General features: G+C 47.7%; 1 protein-coding gene across 1 annotated transcript in view; it reads left to right on the top strand.

The window, feature by feature from the left end:
• ROR1 (receptor tyrosine kinase like orphan receptor 1) overlaps positions 1-20403 on the top strand; it is a 151123-nt gene that overhangs the window by 86967 nt on the left and 43753 nt on the right. The window contains exon 2 of the mRNA XM_030953932.1: positions 14263-14334. Within this exon, the coding sequence (XP_030809792.1) occupies positions 14263-14334 (72 nt within the window). The remainder of the gene's footprint in view (positions 1-14262; positions 14335-20403) is intronic.

Below are 20403 nucleotides of genomic sequence, written 5' to 3'. Positions count from 1 at the left end.
TGATACAGGGTGGGCAGGATATCTCTGATTCCATTTCTCAAAGTCTGTTTCAACACAGTAAAATGTTCAGAGGAGTTTGGGTTCTTCCTTGGAAGGTAAAACTGGGAAGGGCAATGTCCAGGGGTTGCAGGGGACTGGATTTGCTGACAGCTCATGTCACTTATTTCCAGATCGGTGTCTTGGATTCACACACCTCACTGCAAAAATTGCCCCTCTTACATCCCTGTGCTCAGCTTTGCATTAGTGTAAAACTGTCCAAAAATGTTTAATAATTAATTCTGTGCTGGAAGGGCATAACAGAGGTTCTGCTCATAGCTGACAACAAATAACAATTCCATTGATTGCTTTGGATATGGCACTGCAGGTGACTAAAACTCCATGTCTTTGGAGGGCTCAGGTAGATCTGGACAAAGTTGGTGCAATAACTCCTTTTTTTCTAATGAATTTTAGCTTGAAGAAGCAGCAGCAAAGCTGTGATAGCAAAAATCTCCGCACTCTCTGCATCAGTCACATAATTAAAAGGCACTTTGTGCCAGTCAGAGCTTTTGGGCACAGGAAATGCCTCTCAGTGAACAATGGTGAGAAGTTTGGGATGTGACAGCATCCCAGACTCTGCATCCCAGCCCCAAAGCTGGCTCTGTCAGCTTTGTGAGCACTGTGCTGTGGGAGTGTGTTTGGGTAGGGATCAAATGCTCCCAAAGCTGCGAGGCAGTAATGCCAGGAAACCGAAATCACAGGGCACGATTTGCTCGTGGTTTGGAGGGAACCACATCTCCCAGGAATTCCCACCTTCAGCAGGCCCAGCCCAGGCATTCCAAACCAGAGCCAATGTGCTGAGAAATGTGGGGAAAAAAGACACTTTTGCATGATTGGGATGTGCAGTTTGTCTGTGTTTGCATTGAGAGATGGGATGTGCTTTGCACCATCCCAGTGGCCCTGGATGTGGCAGGAATAATTTGATCCCTTTCCCTTTACCCAGGATATTCCTCCCTGTGGAATCCAATCCTGGTTTAAAAACATCTTTTTGTGAATATGGGTCCTACTGCAGGTATTTTGCACCCTGCCTTTGGCATAAATTGAGAATATTTCTGATTCCTCATCCCTGGAAGTGTCCAAGGCCAGGTTGGACACTGGGGCTTGGAGCAACCTGGGATAGTGGAAAGTTTCCTGCCCATGGCAGAGGGTGGAACAGGATGAACTTAAAGGCTTCTTCCAACCCAAATCTGTTTGGGATTCTCTGAGTTTTTTGCTTTTCCACTTCCACTGTCCCAGGCTGCTCCAGCCTGCCCTTGGGCACTTCCAGGAATCCAAGGGCAGCCACAGCTTCTCTGGGAAAACCATGCCAGGGCCTCACCACCCTTATAGGTGACAATTTCTCCCTCGTTTTTAGTCTAAACCTGCTCTCTTTCAGTTTAAATCTCTTCTCTCATGCCCCTCCCGAGTCTTTAATAGCTAGTTTTTTAAAAGATTATTGTAATGCTCTAATCTGCTGTCCCTGGCCTTCTATAAACACTATGGGTAAACAGCAGCACACAAACCCCCTGTCAGAGGTAATTAATTTGGGAATTTGGGTGAGAAAACACCCAGCTTGGCAGTGCGGTGCTTCAGGAGGATTAAAGACATGCACAAACCTGAAACAGCATCCAAAATCATTAACTGATGCTGGATTTTCTAAGTATCTCAGTAAAATCTGGATGAGGTTCAAATATTCCTCAAACATCCATGTGTTAAACAGTGGAAAGATTTTAGTCTTTTAATGCCACAGGGGAAGGAGTTTGGTTACTTCAGCACTTTAATTTAAATTAAACAGGTGTTAGATTGTGATATTTGACCAGAATCCTGAACATGATAAGGGAATTGCCAGAATAAAAAAATGCATATTTCCAACATATTTCTCCTATCACTGATAGAGTGTTTACACTTTGTGCAATCAGCACTCTGTATCTCTCAGGCTGGAATCCTCCCAGAAATCCTCCCTCAAAAGATCAGAATGGCACTTGGGAAAGGTCTGTCTCCATCCTTTATCCATCAGGATTTCCTGTTTTGCTGAAATGAGGTCTTGCACACGATGGTGAGTGGGGCAAAGCAGAGGCTGAAGCTCCTGGCAGCGTGGGGAAAGGACCTGGGAATGAACTTTGGGAAACTTGAAAAGCCAAACAGCACAAAAATCTGCCTTGACCACAAGGAGTGCTTTGGGAACTCGTTACAGATGAGTGGAGAAAGGCTGGAGGAGCAGGCTGTAAATATTCCCTACGAAATGAGGGAGAATTCCACCATCTCCAATTCCCGGCGTCATGTTTGCTCCAGCAAACGCAGCCTCCAAGGAGAAGCTGTGTTTTCCTTGCCCACCCAAAATCCTCCCGGATGCTCCCAGAGCTGAGGGATGGCCACGAAGCAGCAGTGAAATGGAGCCCTGAAATGAGTGTGTGAGCATTTGAGCTCAGCACCATCCCTAGGCTGGGCTTTGGCAGCCCCTGGCTCTGATCTCCTGCTGAGCTTGGGATTGCTGCTCTCCTTTCCCTGGAGAGCAAGGGTGGGAAACCCTGGCACTGCTCTGGGCTTTGCTCCTGGGGAAGGGACAGGGGCTCCCCTGGAACTTCATAACCCTGGCACTGCTCTGGGCTTTGCTCCTGGGGAAGGGACAGGGGCTCCCCTGGAACTTCATAACCCTGGTACTGCTCTGGGCTTTGCTCCTGGGGAAGGGACAGGGGCTCTCCTGGAACTTCATAACCCTGGCACTGCTCTGGGATTTTCTCCTCAGGGAGAGATACAGGGGGTCCTCTGGAATTTCCTGAACCCTGACATTGCTCCTGATGAAGGAACAGGGAGTCACCTGGAATTTCCTAAACCCTGGAACTGCTCTGAGCTTTGCTCCTGGGGAAGGGACAGAGGGTCCCCTGGAATTTCCCAAACCCTGGCACTGCTCTGGGCTTTTCTCCTCAGGGAGAGAACAGGGGGTCCCCTGGAATTTTCCAAACCCTGGCACTGCTCTGGGATTTTCTCCTCAGGGACAGAATAGGGGGTCCCCTGGAACCCCACAAACCCTGGCACTGCTGTGGGGTTTGCTCCTGGGGGAGGAACAGGGGGTCCCCTGGAAGTTCATCCGGACGTGCTGCTGTGCTGTGTGTTTATTTGGATTGCCTTGCTTTCCAGAGGGAGCCTATATCCATTTCCAGCCTAACGAGTTCCTTAAAGCATGGCAGTTGCCACGGCTTTGAAACTTAATCCCTGTGGCTCTGCAGTAGCACCAGAGCAAATGCTGAGCTCCTTGTTTGTGGAGCTAATAAAAAAATCATCAGTGGTTTATCCTTCCGTGAGGCTTCCGCGCCTGCCGAAGCAGTCGGGGCTGAGCAAGCCGGCTCTGCCCTGCTCCTGTTGATTTTCCATTGTGCAGGCTGTTAACTTTTAGAGACTGTGGGCTGGGTTTTTGTGGCAAAGCCACTCTGGGGTCACGAAGCCCACAGACGTTTGTGCTGCTGGGTGCAATTAAGGTGAAGGCTCTCGAGGTCTTAATTGTGTTTTTTACAAGAGGCTCTTTTGCACCGACAAAAGCAGCCCTGGCTGGGCTTCGGGAATGCAGGAGGATTGCTGCATAATGTGAAGATTCAGGAGATCGATTTGGTCAAACCTTTGGATTTGGGTGTTGTTAGGCTGCCAGTGCTGAGCTCTGCATGCCCAGGATGGGATGGGATTCCCTGGAATATCCTTGGAAATCCCGGGGAATGCAGTGCAGGCCATGCTTCAGCCACTGATGAGACTCAAGATCCCCTCCCAAAAGCAGCAGTGAAAATAAATTTGGTGAAGTTTGGATTTAATTTTTCTTGATGTTAGTGAGTACCTGCGGGAGATCCCGCTGAACCTTGGATTTGGGAAACTTTCTTACAGTAAATAAGTTGTAACTGTGGCTAAATCAATTCACTCCTTCCATCAATGAAGGGATTAAAAAGAAACCTCTGGAGCATTGATGTAAACCTTTTGTGCAGACCAATTACCTGCATAATTGCTTTTGTTGGCTGTGTGAGGGCAGCCTGGATCAGCAGTGCCATGAGGGCAGGACAAGGGGCAGGACAAGGACAGCCTGTGCTGTGATTGAAACCCAACCCAGAGCCGTGGGCAGGGAGTTCAGTCTTCACCTCCCAGAGCCCCTGCCCTCTCTGGAGGCTGCTAATAAACACTAATTAGCTGGAGGGCCTTGGTTTGCCATTGTCTCTGGGGGATGTGGGTCAAGCTCCCAAGGAGCCCTGAGCTGGGCCCAGCTCTCCACAGAGCAGCTCTTACAAGTGGCATCTGCTCCACTCTAAGCAAAATTTAAGAAAACAGCCTTTTAGCAGAAGAAATGAAGTTTTAAATCCACCTTCCAAGCCTGTCTGAGGTCAGGCCTGTGAGGGTTTTAGGGTGTAAGCTCCTCCCAAACAATCAATGTAGCTCAGTCCCCGCTTGGCCAAAGCATCCAGCTCTGGCATCAGTTAAATATTTACATTCCCCCCTTTTTATATAAATTGTGCTCTATTAGCATAGGTTTCACAGTGTGGCCTTGTCTTTCAGCCTCTGGCTGCAGTTGGCAGTTTGTGCATTAATCACCATCGAGCCATGTAAAACCTGAGGCAGGAGGCTGCAGCCATCAAACCGGCAGCATTTACTGCTCCATCATGGGCAGCCAATAAGTCATGGGGCAACGTCTGCCCCGTACCACGAGGATCTGCAAGGAAAGGCAGCGTGTTTACACTGGGGAGGCTGCTGTGGATTGAAGCAGTAATTGTTTCAGGCCCTCCCATCAATTCATCAGCTGACGCGGGCCCCGTTTTTCGTCGCCGCAACAAAAATAATTATCGGGCTCGAAAAAGTCATCGTGGATTTGCACGTGGCAGCCTTCTGCTGTAATTCTGTGCACAGGTTATAAGGGTTTAATTGTGGCTCGCTGGTCTCCTCGTCCTCTGCAGTCGGCTGCGGCCCCCGAGCGCTGAGGCACGAGGAGTTACAGCGTGCCGCGATTTATGGGGGATGTAAATGATTTCTTGTTTGCCCTCCCTGGGCTTGGCTGCCTCTGCCTTCTTTCAGGCCTTTGTGGGTGGATTTAGTGCAGTGGCACTGATGGAAGCCAGGGACAAGCCAGCAGGTGCAGCCCTGTCCAGCCACTTCATCCTCGTCTCCAAACACGTCTGTGCCCAGCACGTTCTGCTGGTGGGGAGGGAAATACACAGGAACCTGTGCCAGGAGAGGGGCAGGCCCCCAGAGTGCATTGGTGCCTTCAGGAGAGCAAATTCCCTAAGTAAATTGGGCTGTGGATCACTTGGAGTCACAAGGATGTGTAGGTGTGAGAAACCAGACTGACTTTTGAAAAATTTAAAAGGTTTTTGAAACCCTTATCAGAAATACAACAGAAGACTGAATAGAGAAAATATTACAGCGCTGGGAGTAGAGGATTTTTCCCACCCTGCGCTCACCCACACAATGGAGGTTTCACCTTTTAACCCTTCAGCCCCTCCCAAAGTTCTGTCCATCCACTCCTTCGCTGTCCAGTGGTGGAGATCACTGCCTGACATCTTGATTGGAGGTCAGCTGTTGTCACAGTGACAAGCTGGCCCTCCTAAATGTCCCAAACCCAGGCCACCCCTGATAACAACACAAGGGGGGTGAAACACAACAATAAATCTATAAAACTTCTCCAATATGTATAAAGTCTATTAAAGTTCTCCATATATACATGGTTTTTGCCTTTTAATTATGAGAGTCAGCCATTGCATTACTCATCGATCACAGCTGGCTTTGCAAGGGAGGCTCTGGAGGGATCTCAGCACTTTTCGGGCTCCAGAACTTTTGGGAGGGAAACATTCTTCATCTCAAACAGCCACAGTGTTGCCTCCCAGTGCTCTTTCCACCCCTCCCTGGACTCTCCCTCACCATTCCTGGCACTGAAGAATCTCCATTTAATGGTGCCCCAGGACATCCTTCTCCTTCTCCATTCCCTTGTGATATTCTGGTGGGTTTTTGTGACTCCTCTCTTTCTCGTCACATCCACCTCTGGACGAGCCCCATCCAGTAATTTCTTCCTGCTTTTGTCAGCTTTTTGCTTCCTTCTCTCGCAGTTTTCTTTGGGTGCTTCCCATTTCCACTTTCTCTTCTCTCTTTCTGCCAGTCTGAGATTCCCAGAAAAGCTCAGGGCATGGAAAAAAATCCAGTTTGGTTTGGAGAGATGGGAAATTTGCATTTATTATGCAAATTCCCAGCCTTTGTACATTTGCCTGACTAGCAGCTCTGCTGTGCCCTCTTCAGTGTTAAAACTTCAAGGACGCACCAGACTCTGGATCCATATCCACTAAAACCTCTTTTTTATGGGCAATAAAACACGGTGTTCCTCCACGATCTTCCTTCCACATCCCTGGTATTTCAGGCTGAGCAGAGTACAAATAATAATTCCTAGAAAAACCCTGTGAAAATTCGGTGAGTTGGTGCAGTGCAGGATGGTTCCAGCTCCACCGGAGCGGTGCCATCCCAGGAATGTGGTGCTCCAGGTCTGCTTGAAGTGCCCTGAAGAGCCATCCTGGCCACATTTCTGCAGCTCGGAGGCACAAAGGCTCCACTGTGAGCTGGGAAATGCTGGCCCTCGGCCAAGTGGCCATTTCTTTTCTTCACTCCCTGTCATTAAAGCTGTGGCTTGCTCCAGGGCGCAGTGTTTTGCTCTTCTTAAGTGGAACTGTTAACGACCCAATTTGGAGTAATGTAAAGTGCGCCCAGATTCCACAGTGACTTCTAAATCCATCTAACATTAATGATAATCTGTAATTAATAGCTGCAATCAAAAGGAATTGTAGGGCGGTAATTAGAAATTTAGGATTAAGGCATTAGCATATAAAACGGGCCACTTAAAAACCTCTTCTTCCAAGAGATGGCTCCCATCCCGCGGAAGAAAACAATTTTTAACTGATATGACCTTAGCCAAAGATCAAGCTACTAAAAATACTGACTCGAGGAAGGCACCAGGCTGCTGCCAGAACATCCGAAGGCATTTGAAGAGTTTGCAGAGACTCGGAGGTAGCAATCAAGTCATTTTCTGATGACTCTGAGATTCAAGAGCAAACCTTAAGAATTACGTTTTTGAGAAGGAGCTTTCATCTCCCCAGTAGCCTTTTGGGGTGGGTTTTGTTGGAACCCCCGGTGACTGCTCCCCTCTGGGCCAAAAGCTGGTGTGTCCTCATGGGAGAGAGCAGATCTGCAGGAAGAGGGAAGGCAGAGGGCTCAGGTGCACAAAGCACTTTGGCTCCCTGCCCTGAAACCATAAATAGGGCACTGGGATTCCTCCTAAACGGGTTAATCCTTGCCTTTATCTCCAGCCCTGGAGAGCTGGAAGGTTTAGAACTCCCAGGCAGAGAGGTCCTGCTGATGACAGTGCCAGCAGCAGTGCTGAGGTGCTCTGATAAATGGAAGGGGTGGGATATAAATGAAGTTCCTAACAATTTCCAGTCCTGCGCTAAATGAAATCATCCCGCTGCACGTCTCCCTTTTGAAGCTGGAAATGAATGTCTGGTGGATTTGAAATCCACAGAGCCTGAATTGTTCACTGGTGTTGAAAATTTCCCTATCTAATGCCAATTATTAACCTGCCCAGGGCTATCAATAATGATAACACTGCAGATAAAGAACAGGTAGATGTGCAGGAGTTTCACACTTTAAGGGCTGGAACAAAATTAACCATTTGAAGGTTGTTGGCACCCCACAAATTCATGGAGCAGCCAGGAGAGCTCCAGAGGGTCCTTCACTAGCAGAAAATGCATTTTGGACACGGTGATGGTAGTTTGGAACTCTGGAGGAATCATTTAAATCCTGTGAGGAGAAGCTGAGGGAGCTGGGGGGGCTCAGCCTGGAGAAAAGGAGGCTCAGGAGGGACCTTCAGGCTCTGCACAGCTCCTGCCAGGAGGGGACAGGGACAGGATGGGGAATGGCCTCAGGCTGTGCCAGGGGAGGCTCAGGTTGGACATTGGGAAGAATTTCCCCATGGAAAGGGTGCCCAGGACTGGAAGGGGCTGCCTGTGGTGGTGTTCACAGGGCTCCCAGGATGAGATGAGAATCTGACTCCATGTTTCAGAAGGCTGATTTATTATTTTATGATATATATTAAAAGAAAATTATATATTAAAACTATACTAAAAGAATAGAAGAAAGGATTTCATCAGAAGGCTAGCAAGGAATAGGAAGGAATGGAATGATAATAAAATCTTGTGACTGACCAGAGTCTGAGACAGCTGGACTGTGATTGGCCATTAATTAGAAACAACCACATGACACCAATCACAGATGCACCTGTTGCATTCCACAGCAGCAGATAATCAATGTTTACATTTTGTTCCTGAGGCCTCTCAGCTTCTCAGAAGGAAAAATCCTAAGGAAAGGATTTTTCACAAAATATGTCTGTGACAGCTGCCCAGGGAGGTTTGCAGTGCCCATCCCTGGAGGTGTCCCAGGAATTCCGGGAGGTGGCACTCAGAGCTCTGGGCTGGGGACAAGGTGGGGATCAGGCACTCTGAGGAGCCTCCAGATCTTTCCCAATCTCTGGGATTCTGGGATCTGGTAAACTCTGACCCTCTGGGTCTGCCCAGGCACGGTTCTGGCAGAACCAGCTTTCCCTTTGCTGTGTCAGCCATGGAATCAGAGGATTCAAGGAACACAGCTAACTGGGGAAATGCCATCGTGCAGCATTCCACCCTCCTCACCAGGGACAGCTTTATCAGGGCTGCTCTGGGGCAGATTTTATTGTCTATAATTGTAGGCTCTTGTAATCCAAAATATTCAAAATAGCAGCTTCACCTGAGCATGGAAGGGTGGAGGCATCTTGCAGGAGTTTGTTTTTAACATGGACTGGTTTTTTAAAATAATCCCTAGAAGGCTTGTGCTGTGGGATGAGGATTAGTACCCATAGGTTTGACCTGTGCTATCACAGACCATTAAAGGCAGCAGATTCTCCTTGAGACACACCTGCCTTACCCAAAGAGCAGAAATGCTCAACAATTCCACATCTTCTTGCACATTTCCCTCACTCAACTGATTGAAGTATTCACAATTCCCACCTCCTTTGGAAAGAGAGGAATTCTAATGCAGGCAGAGAGGAGCTGATGTCCTGAAAATCCTTCCACATATTAAACGTATAAGCAAAATTTGAGATACATGATAGAAATGTCAGGATGGTGCCAGCTTTTAAACAGACAAGAAAATTTGTAACTAATGGGTTGTACCCATTGCAGTCTGTCTAAATTTCCTTCAGCAGCTCCGGGGTGGGCTGTGAAGAGGCTGGAAAGTGGCTGATTGCAAAATGGAATATCTGGGAGATCAGATGGAAACGTGTGGGGAGCTCACAAAGGATCAGGGGAGCAGGGAATGCAAAAGGCAGAGAAGGAAGATGAGGGAGATAGAGCTGAGAGGAAAAACAGCCAGGAGGCAGATCTGTGGGAAGATCCTGGAAGGGATCAGTCAGGTAGGAACCAGACAGAGGGAAAGATGAAGTGTTGGTCTGGAATGTGCAGAAAAGCAAAAAAATACCGAGCACTTAGGATAATTAGCTTTTCTCTAAGTCTGTATAGCTTTTTCTGCCATTCCTGTTTTCCTGAAGTTCTATCCAAGTGGGAGAGCTGAGGAGTTTGTTTGCTGGAGATTTTATTCCCCTCTTTAAGGGGGGGTGTTGATGTTTCTGGTACATCTGCAGCTATAAAGTGTTCATGGGTGATTTGGCCAAAAAGAGCTGTGCCTAAATCCCCTGTGAAGTTGTCCTGCCCTGACCCTGCTGCCAGCGTGGGATAACTCCCCGTGTGTGTCTGCAGTCCTGTCTTGCCCAATCTTGTTTTTAATGTCTCAGGAAATTGGGCTTTTATCACTTCCTTAGGCAAATTCCTTCACTGGATAACAAAGCTCACTCGGGGAAGGCTTTCTGCTCAGAGTCAGCGAGAGGCTTGCAAATGGAAAAGTTTTCCTTATGTTAACCATGAATTCTGAATAGTTTCTCTTATTATTCAGACTTCTAACTCCTTCTCCAAACACCTCCTTGTTCTTTTTGCTGTTTGGATATCCCACAGTGAGATCTGAATCGCAATCACATTCATTTTTCTATCAGAATAAAGAAATTGCTCCTGATTATAGAAATAATTCTATCTATTTGGCATAGCATCAGGTTAGAGGATACAAAGGATGCACTTTGAATGTTTTGTTTGCATGTTTTATCAGGACTTATTTTGCACCTTAAAAAGGGTGGGATTTCCATCTCTGCCCCCAAAGAAGGTCCATCCAGGCCATGCTCCCACTGGATGTGTCCATTCCTCCTCTTAGCATCCATCATTCCTGGTGCTCTGGGTCTGGCAAGCAGGATATCCTCATTTCCAGACTTACTTTGCTCTCTCCTTTTTTCTGCACAACAAATTTATTCCCCATTCAAATTTTCAATTATCTCTAGGCTTGATGTCATCTCAGTTGTCTTTCTTTGAGTTATTGTCTCATCTTACAAAAGCAGGTACAGCTTTTTGTAAACCTTACTGAAGTTTATTTAATCACAAAGGCTTTACAAGGCCTGACGTGTGAGATTCACTCCACACTTGTGCAATAGGGTGATAAAATCAGATCTTGGCCAACTCCTCTGTGGGAAGGGTGTTTGAATACACTTTACTTGGCTTTTCACAGCCTGTTGTGACTTCTCTAACTTAAAACCCAATGTTTCTTCATAGGTTGGAACAGATAATTATCTTGCCAGTGTTAAGAAGAGTCATCATTCATCTGGAATTATTCCATGGATAAATAAAACCTTAACAGGATAATGGCTCTGTTTGCTGATCACATTTCTCAGGCTGACTCTTCTTCCAAACAAATCTAATTGTTCAAGGTGAAGCTGGGCATTCGAGAAGTTTTAAGAAGTAAGAATGAGTTTTTAATTAACTGAATTCAAAATTCAGTTGCAATATTGACGGGACGAGAAGAAACCACCGCAGGCTGTGCCAGGGAAGGGTCAGGTTGGACACCAAGAGGAATTTCCTCATGGAAAGGGTGGTCAGGCCTTGGAAGGGGCTGGAGTCTGCATCCCTGGAGGTGTCCAAGGAACAAGGGCTGGTGACAAGGTGGGGGCTTGGAATTGATGACCTTGGAGAGCTTTTCCAACCTCAGTAATCCTGTGATTCTGTGATACTAGGCAGATTTTTCCCCCCATTTTGAGGAGGTGACAGCCAATGGGCAAGTCTGTGCTGGTGCCCCAAATGCTGTGAGCAAATCCCTGACTCATCCCTTCCCAGGGCTGGCTGGAACTCACCTGGAGTTATCCCAGAGCCTTTCCAAGGGGAGGTGGCACCACTCTCACTTTCGTGCCCAGCAATCCTGAGTCATCACAGGTAGAAATGGAATGCAGGGATGTCTCCTGCACCTTTTTTCTGGGATGTTTTCCTCTCCTGCACTGGGGTGGTTTGTTCCTACATGGTGGAGCTGCTCTGTGAGTTCCCTTCAATCAAATAAAGTGGTTATTATGGGCACAGTGATGCTTTGCTCTTCTTTGGAGCTTTAATTGAGGAATATCAGAAAATCACCAGTCACCAGCCTGCAGAACTCCCACAAATAGGAAACTTTGGTCATCTAATGTGGTTTCTCCTGCAGCTGAGCTGAGGGGTGTCTGCTCTGTGACATTCACGGTCATGTTTTCAAAGCCTGGTTAAGAAAACATCCATATGAACACTCTGGAGTTTTAAAAACCAAAATACTGCATGTGGTCATTGTGTTGTCAGTTCTGGAGTTTTAAATAACAAATGCTGCATGTGGTCACAGTGTTGTTAGTGCTTTCTGTTTAATTTTGGTTAGTGTGTGGTACCTGTTGGCAGAATTCTGTTGTTTTGTGGGCTCTTCATGCTAAAATATTTCCAGGTGAGCCAAAGTAGCTACAGAAAATCCATTGTGGAGTGCCAGATGTGAGTGTGGGACTGAGGAAAGCATTGTCTGTGGGTTTGAGCTTTGGATCCCTGGGGACACAGGGAGGAACCACTTGGGTCCCAGGGATGCCACCTCACATCCCACTCTTGGAGGGGTTTTCCCACAGCAGTTGTCCCATTTCTTGGCCAGGAGAGCTGGAAGGGTGAGGAGGGACAGGGAACCAAGCATCCCAACCTCTGGCACAGCCTGACACCCACCAGCTCCTGGGCAGTGTCTGGTTATTTGTCACCTACCCCCCATAACAGCAATACTGCTGCTGGATCTGCTTTTTTGTCCTTAAACCCTGCAAATTTAAGCCATGTGGTCCCAAAAATGGGTTAGAGGAGGGTGATGTGGGTTAGACAAGCTCAGCTGTTAATTAAAAGCAGAGAATGAGAAGGGATGGGCCCAGTGGGCCAAAGTCTCAGCTGGTGCCATCGGGTGCCACCGCTGTCTGTGGCACTGCCCAGGGCTGTGCCCAGCAGTGGGCTCTGCCCTGGGGACCTGCACAGGCCAGGCTGTGATCCTGGGGAGTTGTGATGCCTTCAAAGCCCGTGCTTACACTGGGAATACTTGGCAGAGCCCTGGATAAGCAGAGCTGCCAGGTGGGCTTTTAAGCCAGGCTTTATTTACAAAGAGAGCACGGGCTGTGGGTTTGTGTGACCTGGTGTTTACAATTCCTCGTGATTTTTTAATGAAACAGAAGAGTTGCCAACACATCAAATAAAGGCAGAACATCTTTGCATATCCTTGCATGCCATGTTTATGAGTGAAATCTGGGAATAAGCTAAAGGATGGTGTCAAAGCAAAATCAATGCACTTCAGAGCATTCCTGATCTCTAACTCACAGATCCCAACTCTGCCTTCCCTGTGCACCTCTGAGACCACCCAGCACTGGGGGTCCCTCCAGGGTGCAGGACTGGGCTGTGGGATGCTCATTTTCAGTGCATTTTCCATGGCTGCCACCCTGAGCCCTGCTTGGTTTGATTTCACCTTCCCTGTCCCACGCTCAGTGCTGTCCAACACTGCTCTCCTCCTTCTCCAGGTCAGGTTTCTCAGGGCTGGCTGCACACAGGGAATTAGGGGGTGCTGTGCTTTCCCATGCCCTGGAATGTGTGTGCCCACCCCTTCTTCCCACCCTCCCACAAAGCTCATATCAAATCTGTTTCTCCCTGGGGGATCACCCCAAAAGCCTTCCCTGATGCCTGAGCAGCCCCACAGGCTGCAGGTGGATCTGCTCTTAGAGGGAGACACTAAATCCTGGATGAAGTTTGGATACTGGTAATGTTCTACCTGACCTAGAGCTGAGGCAGGACATGCTGCCTTAACACCACCCTCCCTGTGATTTGCTGTTTAAAATATAAGTACAGACTTCAATCTCCATTCAGCTTTTTCCTGAAGAGTTAAGAATTGTCCCAGCATGGAGCAGGTGCTGCTGGGGTTCAGCTTCAGATCAGTTCTTCCAGCCCTGTTAACGTCAGTTAACCACATCCCTTCTTGTGCACATGGGTTTGCGGGATTCAAATAATTGCAAATATTAATAGATAACACCTTCAGCAGCCTCTCTCAGCACTGTGTTTACCTCGGCTGCACCACCACAGAGTTGTTCTGCCTCTCTGAAACCCCTGGGGAGATTTTAGGGTGGATCAAGACCATCCCTGAGATTGGCTGTGATACCTCAGGTTTGGCTTTTCTATTTTCAGACTCTGTGCTGCTTTAGTGTGTGGGTCTGGGCTTCACATCAGGGGATGGTGAGCTCTGTGCACAGAGCAGGGAGACAAAACAATTCCTGCTCCAGCTGGGCACCAAGGACAAATGATCCAAATCTCAGCCCCTGGAGCACAAACACCGTGGGCTGGAGAGAGAAAAACAAGCAGGGTGGGACTGCAGGGGCTAAAGCTGGAATGGGACAATGAACTGCAAGGTGCAAATGGAGCAGAACTGATCCCAGTGACAGAGCCCGTGCCCGCTCGTGCATTTTGGGGCCATTTTGGTTCATCTTGGGTGCAGCCCTGGCTGGGCTCTTGTGCTGCCCAAGGTGGATCCATGGAGGAGATGCTTTGAATCATTCCCTGCTTTATTCTGGAACTCTGCCCAGCCTGCACGAGGCATCAGCTGTCTAATTAGCACGAGGCCTCACAGTGATCAGCATGGCCAAACAAACTCCAGCCCTGGCCCGCTGCCTTTTCCCCCTTGGCTGCTCCTGCTGCCCAGATGGCTCAGCCTGCCAGCACAGAGCATCAAATCATTTTATTCCTATGACAGCAACTTGATTCCTGATGATATAGGATCCATATATTAACAGCATCTCGTGGTTTTTCTCTTTTCCCCTTCCAGGAGTGAATTCCTCGCTTGTTGCTGATTTCATGCCCACGTCCTCATGGAACATCTCAAGTGAATTAGATAAAGGTAAGCAGGCAGAAAAAAAAACCCAAACCACCTGAATTCAAATTAAAAATCTCAATTTTTCTTGACTTGACCACATCAGCAAACAAAAGGGATCAGGGGGTATCCAAGATAAGCCTCATTTGCCTCAGGATCCTTTGACTTTTAATTTCCTGTGGTTCTGTGATTTCTGGAGATTGCTGTGTTCATTCCTTGTACCAGGAAAACGTTCCACAGGGCAAAAATATTTCAAGATGTTCTGTCACACATTTTTTTCTTGTGGATCTTGGGATTTGAACTCAAAATTCACAAGCATCAGGCACTGAGTTTGCTCTGATGTGTTCTATTATGAAATTTTGAGGCTTTAATAATACAAAATACATTTGCAGGTGGTAATTAGGTGTAATTTGGAGCTCTCCAAGGGGTATATATTGTAAAAAAAATGAGAGGTTTATCATTCTCCTTCATTTTGTAAATTAAGCACTGCTAATTTAAGGCAAATTGCTGAGGTTCCCTCATTGCAAGGCAGTGGCTGCAGCTCCTGAGTCAAACCTGTGCATCTGTGAGGATGCTCTTAGCCACCCTCACTGTGCAATTTGTCACCCACTTTTCATTTGCCAGCCATTTACTGCTGAGATGGAAATTTCCCACAGTGGAATTCTGCCCCAGATGCTTTTCCCAACTGTTTTTGTCTGTTTCATTACTGTTTTGTTTTTTTTGAACATGTGCTCATAATGTTTGATGTTTATGCATAAATATGTTTTCTGTACTTAAGGATGAGGAGAATATGTAATTCTGGGTACTTTGGGTTGATCCTTTCACATCTGCCTTGCCAGCAGGGAAGGAGCAGGACTTTGTGGTGATCCAGGACACAGTGGGGAAGGTGAAAGTCAGAGGGTGGGAATATTGCTGGTGGAAAAGGGAGGAGAGCTTGTGGTCATCCAGCTGAGAATTCCCAAATCCCAGCAAATGGCTGAGGGAGGGAGTTGACAGAATGGAGTTCTTATCCCACTGCAGGGATTCACATCCACGTGCTCACAGCAGGGCTGGGCTGTGCTCAGGGAACATCCCAGAGCTGGGCAGAAGTGGAGCTGGTGCTTCCCCCAGGCAGGAGCATGGAATCACAGCGTGCTTTGGGTTGGGAGGGACCTTAAAGCCCATCCAGTGCCACCCCAGGGACACCTCCCACTGTCCCAGGCTGCTCCAAGTTCCATCCAGCCTGGCCTTGGTCACTTCCAGGGATCCAGGGGCAGCCACAGGTGCTCTGAGCACCAGTGCCAGGGCCTGCCCACCCTCCCAGGAAAGGATTTCTTCCTGATATCCCATCTAAACCTCCTCTCTTTCCATGTTTCTTCCCTGTTTGGCAGCTCTCATTGGTGTTTCAGAAAGCAGGAAATAATTAATGGCCTAGAAAATAAAACTCAAAAGTTTGGAAATGCCAGAGAAGGCAAAACTTTGACTTTGGAGAGTCCGAGCACTGTGTGGTTGAACCATCTCTCAGTTGCCTCCATGGCACCTGTTGCTGAGCCGCAGATATTGTCAGGAACAGGTAAAATGAATTTCCCGGCTTCTAATCCACCTGGAATGTGGCAATTAGCGGGGTTTGGGCTGAGTCCCGCATTCCTGGGGGATTACCGGCCCTTTGCTGTGGCTCATTAGCATTTACAGCGCTGGCAGCTGCCACGCCTCAGCTCGGATTTACATACGGGATTAAAACGAAAAGCTTCGTCACAGGGGCGGCTTCTGCCAGCAGAGGCACGCAGGTTTTGGCTTGTCTCACCTGGGCTTTCATGTGGGAGCTGCTGCTGCTTCCCTCAAAGCCCTGAAACTCCAGCTTGGACCAAGCCAAGCCCTGGGCAGCACACAGCTGAGCTGGGCACTGGAAACCTCCGAGGGGAAAATGAGGCTCGGTTCTCATTTGTTTTGCATCTCAAAGAGTGTCTTGGTTTGAACAGACAGGTGTCTGCTAAGGAAGGCAGGAGCATCCTGTGAAATGGAAAATGGAAACGCCCTCCCTCCAGAATTATTATGATTTTGAAATTAAGGGGCTCTCAGGCGAAGATATGTGAATAGGAATAACAGGTCCTTACTAGGGAAAAAAGGAAAGTAAAATAAAAATGCAGTAATAAAAAAAAAAAAACCACTGCCAGAGTCAGAATTCAACCTCACACCCTGTGTGTGTCAGGGGGTGTCACAGCCCCATGCCATGGGGGCTCAGCCCTCCTGCAGTGCCAGCTGTGCTGCTGCTGGAGCAGGGATCCTGCACAAGGGGGGAGTTTTCCTCTGCAGCTCCAGGGCTGCTGCAGATGGGCCTGGGCTCCCTCTGGCAATGCAGGGAGCAGAAAGCTGCTCCCCTGGGAATGCAGGGAGCAGAAAGCTGCTCCTCTGGGAATGCAGGGGAGGAGAAAGCTGCTCCCCTGGGAATGCAGTGGGCAAAGGCTGCTGTGGTGTCCCAAAGCTCAGATTGTATCCAGGTGGGAATGCTTGGCTCCTCCCCTGGGCGGAGCATCTCCCAATGGGATGGTGGAATTTGATCAGCCATGCAGGGACACTCCCTGGCCATGAACAGAAGATAATTAATAATTAATGGCCCATGAACATCAGAGATCTCCTGGAGGGAGGATTGGTTTGTGGAAGAGATAAAGAAAACTGCCCAATGAACAGAGGATGAGTGCCCCACCTCTGACAGATGGGGATAGAGCACACAGCCCCAGCCACATCTTGCTGTGCTGGCTCCCAAGAAAAGGAGTCAAAATCCACTTGTCTTCCAGGAGGTTGCAGTACTCCAGCGTCACAGTAAAACTCATTTTAAAGCCTGTTAAGTTCACCACATGAAAGTGATTTCCAAGCAGATTTCCCAATTAAATCCCTGCCTACTCTAAGTGGCTCCAACTCTACCTGCTGCTTTTGGAATGAGCATCTCCTCCTCCAGCCTGTGCCCTGTGTTGGGGAAGGAGGAACAGCTTGATAATAATATTCTGCATTTTGAAATAATGACTTAATTTGGTGCTTTCCCTCGCTGGGTGAGTTCTGCAGTGATTATCTTACAACTGAGCCCTATTCAGGTTTCAGTTTCTATTAAATAAGCTAAATCGACAGCATTAAACAGTTGCCTGTTTATTCTTTTTAGCAGGAAATGAATTTAAAAGAGACGCAGCCACCCGTGAAGAGCTGTTGAAAGCAACGATTGATGGGAGGGAGGAGGTGGTTTCTCACCAAAACCTTAAAAAAACAAACAAACTGGGCATAAAAAATAAAAAATAATCACTTTTAAAACAGGGGAGATTTAGCTATGAGCATTTCTCTCCCTTTCCTTACTGGTAAACCATGGTGTGCAGAGGGAATGCCATGAGGGAGAAAGAGAAATGAAAATATGATCCTATAAATATTTAATTCTATCAGGAGAAATAAGTGAAGTTGGGGAGGGAAAGGGGTCTGTGGTGGTAGGAAAAGCCCCATCCAGGGGGCTGGTTGGTGGCAGCATGTGGAGCTTTTCACTCCCAAGTTTTTTGAGATTCCCTTTGGTGGGGAGAGCCTGGAGCAGCCCCAGGTGGGAGATCTCCCATGGGACTGTGACTCAAGAGGCTGGAAAAGCCTCATCCATGTGTGCTCCTGCACAGCCCAGGATGTGGCACAGGGATTTCTCCTTGGATTTTTCTTCCCTGCGCGTTCCTCCCCTTCTGTCCCCTCTCAGCCCCAGCTCCTGCTCCAGCTCTTTGTCTGGGAAAGCTCCCAGTTTCCCATCTTCTCTTCCTTCTTTAGAAAGGTGAAGAGCCCTGCATTCAGCTGCTCCTATCCCACAAAACAGAGCATGGAAGGAGAGGCTTTTCCTTCTTCCTTCCACCCCATGTCAGTTTATTTACAAAGCAATAGGCCTGAATTGGAGTGGGAGCCTATTTACATCTGCTACACTGGAGGAATTATTTGGGATCTCTTCATCCTTAGGCGAAGATAATATTGGAGCCCTTGCCAGGAAGGAGTCAGCTTTGGAATATTATTGTAACTGTGAGCAGGATTCAGCTTCAGTGGCTGTTCATTCTGCAGGCTGATAAGAGAGCGATGCAGCTGCCCTGGAATGGGTCCCCCAGTGCCCCATTCCCACCTGCAGCCTCTTCCAGAGGCACAGGGATGTGTCCTGCCTGTGCCTGAGCTGCAGCTCCTTTCTTTTGTTGGTTCCTCCTCCCAAGATCTCTTCCTTGGTCCTTCAGCTTCCAAAGAAAAACATTGCGGTGAGATTTTGCCTTTTTTCCTTTTTCTTTCATGGCCTATCAGCTCTGGCAAACAAGTATTTGGAACCATTTCCATTTCCAGACATCCACTATCCCAAGCCCAGACTCTGAGCTCCCCACAGCCTCTGTGGGGCACAGCCCTTCCCAGTGCCTGGAACAAACATTCCCTGGAGAGCTTGGCAGAAGATTCAGCTGGGGTTTATCCTGAACATTCAAAGGCATATCAAGGATCACTTGATATCAGTGATCTGGGGATGCACAGCCCAAAATGAGTGTGGAGGGTCCAAACAAAAGGGAGAGGTGCAGTGTTTGGGACTGCATGTCCTGAACTTCCTGGAGATCCTGGTGTGGGCAGAACATTCCCTGGAAGGGCTGGACAGCAGCTCCAGCAGAGCAGGAGGAAAATGCAGGCAGTGCAAGGTCTGCAGGACATCAGGGATGCAGCCAGGCTGCTCATGGAGCCTTTGGCTCACCATTACTCACAAATCCAGGGTGAAGCTGCCACCTTGGCACGTTCTCCCAGGCAGGAAAAGGACCTGGCTGGGAGTTCTGTGAGGGAAAATCTCAGTGATCTCCCAGGGACGATTTGTCTCTTAGGCAAACTACATCCCAAACAACATAAACACACCCAAACGTTGGGAAAACCAGGTGGATCGAGGCCTCCTGCCTTTGGCCCCAGTCCTTCAGAGATTCCAGATTCTCCTTTGAAATCACTGGATGTGAATTTGATCCCTGTGCTGAAAGGGGAAGAATTACAGCTTTCACATTCATGCACAATTTACCTTTCTATTTTCCTTTATTATCTGGGGGATATGGGGTAAATCAAGCTCCCCCGGTGGGGCTCAGGGTTCTGATTCGATTTGTGGGGTCCCGTTAGTAGCAGGGCAGTAAATTACTGCTACTTTGTTTGAAAATTTTTTTAGCCACAGTACATTAGCTCCTTTTGTTTGCTTTTCCACTGACGGAGTGCACATTTTTATTTGAGAATTTGTGTTTCTTGAATGTCTCATTTATAAATAATACAGGGTGTGAAATTCGAAGGTCACAGAACACAGCCTGAAAATGAAACCGCCCTGAGTAACTTTGGGCTTTCATGGCAAAAATCTTCCACAAAAAGCTGCACTTACATCAAATTCTTTGTATAATCTGAGCATGTGCAGTGAATATTGACCATTATACATAAGGTAACTATATATAATAACCTTTTCCTGGCTCATCCAGCTATCTTTGTTTATTTGAAAGATTGATAGATCAGAGGGTCAAGGGACGTGTTTTATTGTACGTTTCTGTTCCAAATTTCCTGACATTTTTGGTTGAAAAAAAAAATAGACCTTTAAAAGGCACAGAAAGGGCTAATAAGAACCAGATCCTGAAGTGATGCTGTGTCAAAATGTCAGAAATAACAGCTTTTCTTTGACTCCACAGCATTAATCTTGAGGCACATACCTTTCCATACACCCTCCCTTTAATGCTTGGGTTTTTCTTTGTGGCTCTTTACTGCAGAGCGGCTTCTAAAGTGACAACAAAATCCCTTGATGGTTTTCAGTAGTTGGCTTTATAGCTGGATGTGGACATTTGTTTACCTATTCCAAATCACTTTTTTTTGTTTGGTGATAAAGTTTAGAGGTTTCCTACTTGGGCTATAAAACTGGTTCCTGAGTAAAGAAAAGCTTCATTTCCCCTCAAAGTGACCTCTGAGACATCTGTCCTTAAAGCTCGGAGCTGTCTGATGAAAGGAGGGGCAGAAGCAACTCTCAAATGCATCCAAGAGTTCATGGAAGGCAGGGAGTTGCCCAGTTCCCACCCAAAAGCAGTGGGATTCAGGTTCCAGATGATTTTTTGGAAGTCTTTCCTCCCTCCACAA

This window comes from Camarhynchus parvulus, chromosome 8, assembly GCF_901933205.1.
Source record: "Camarhynchus parvulus chromosome 8, STF_HiC, whole genome shotgun sequence".
Taxonomy (NCBI): Eukaryota; Metazoa; Chordata; class Aves; order Passeriformes; family Thraupidae; genus Camarhynchus; species Camarhynchus parvulus.
Note: the sequence above shows the minus strand (reverse complement) of the source record. Positions and strands in the feature narration are given on the sequence as shown.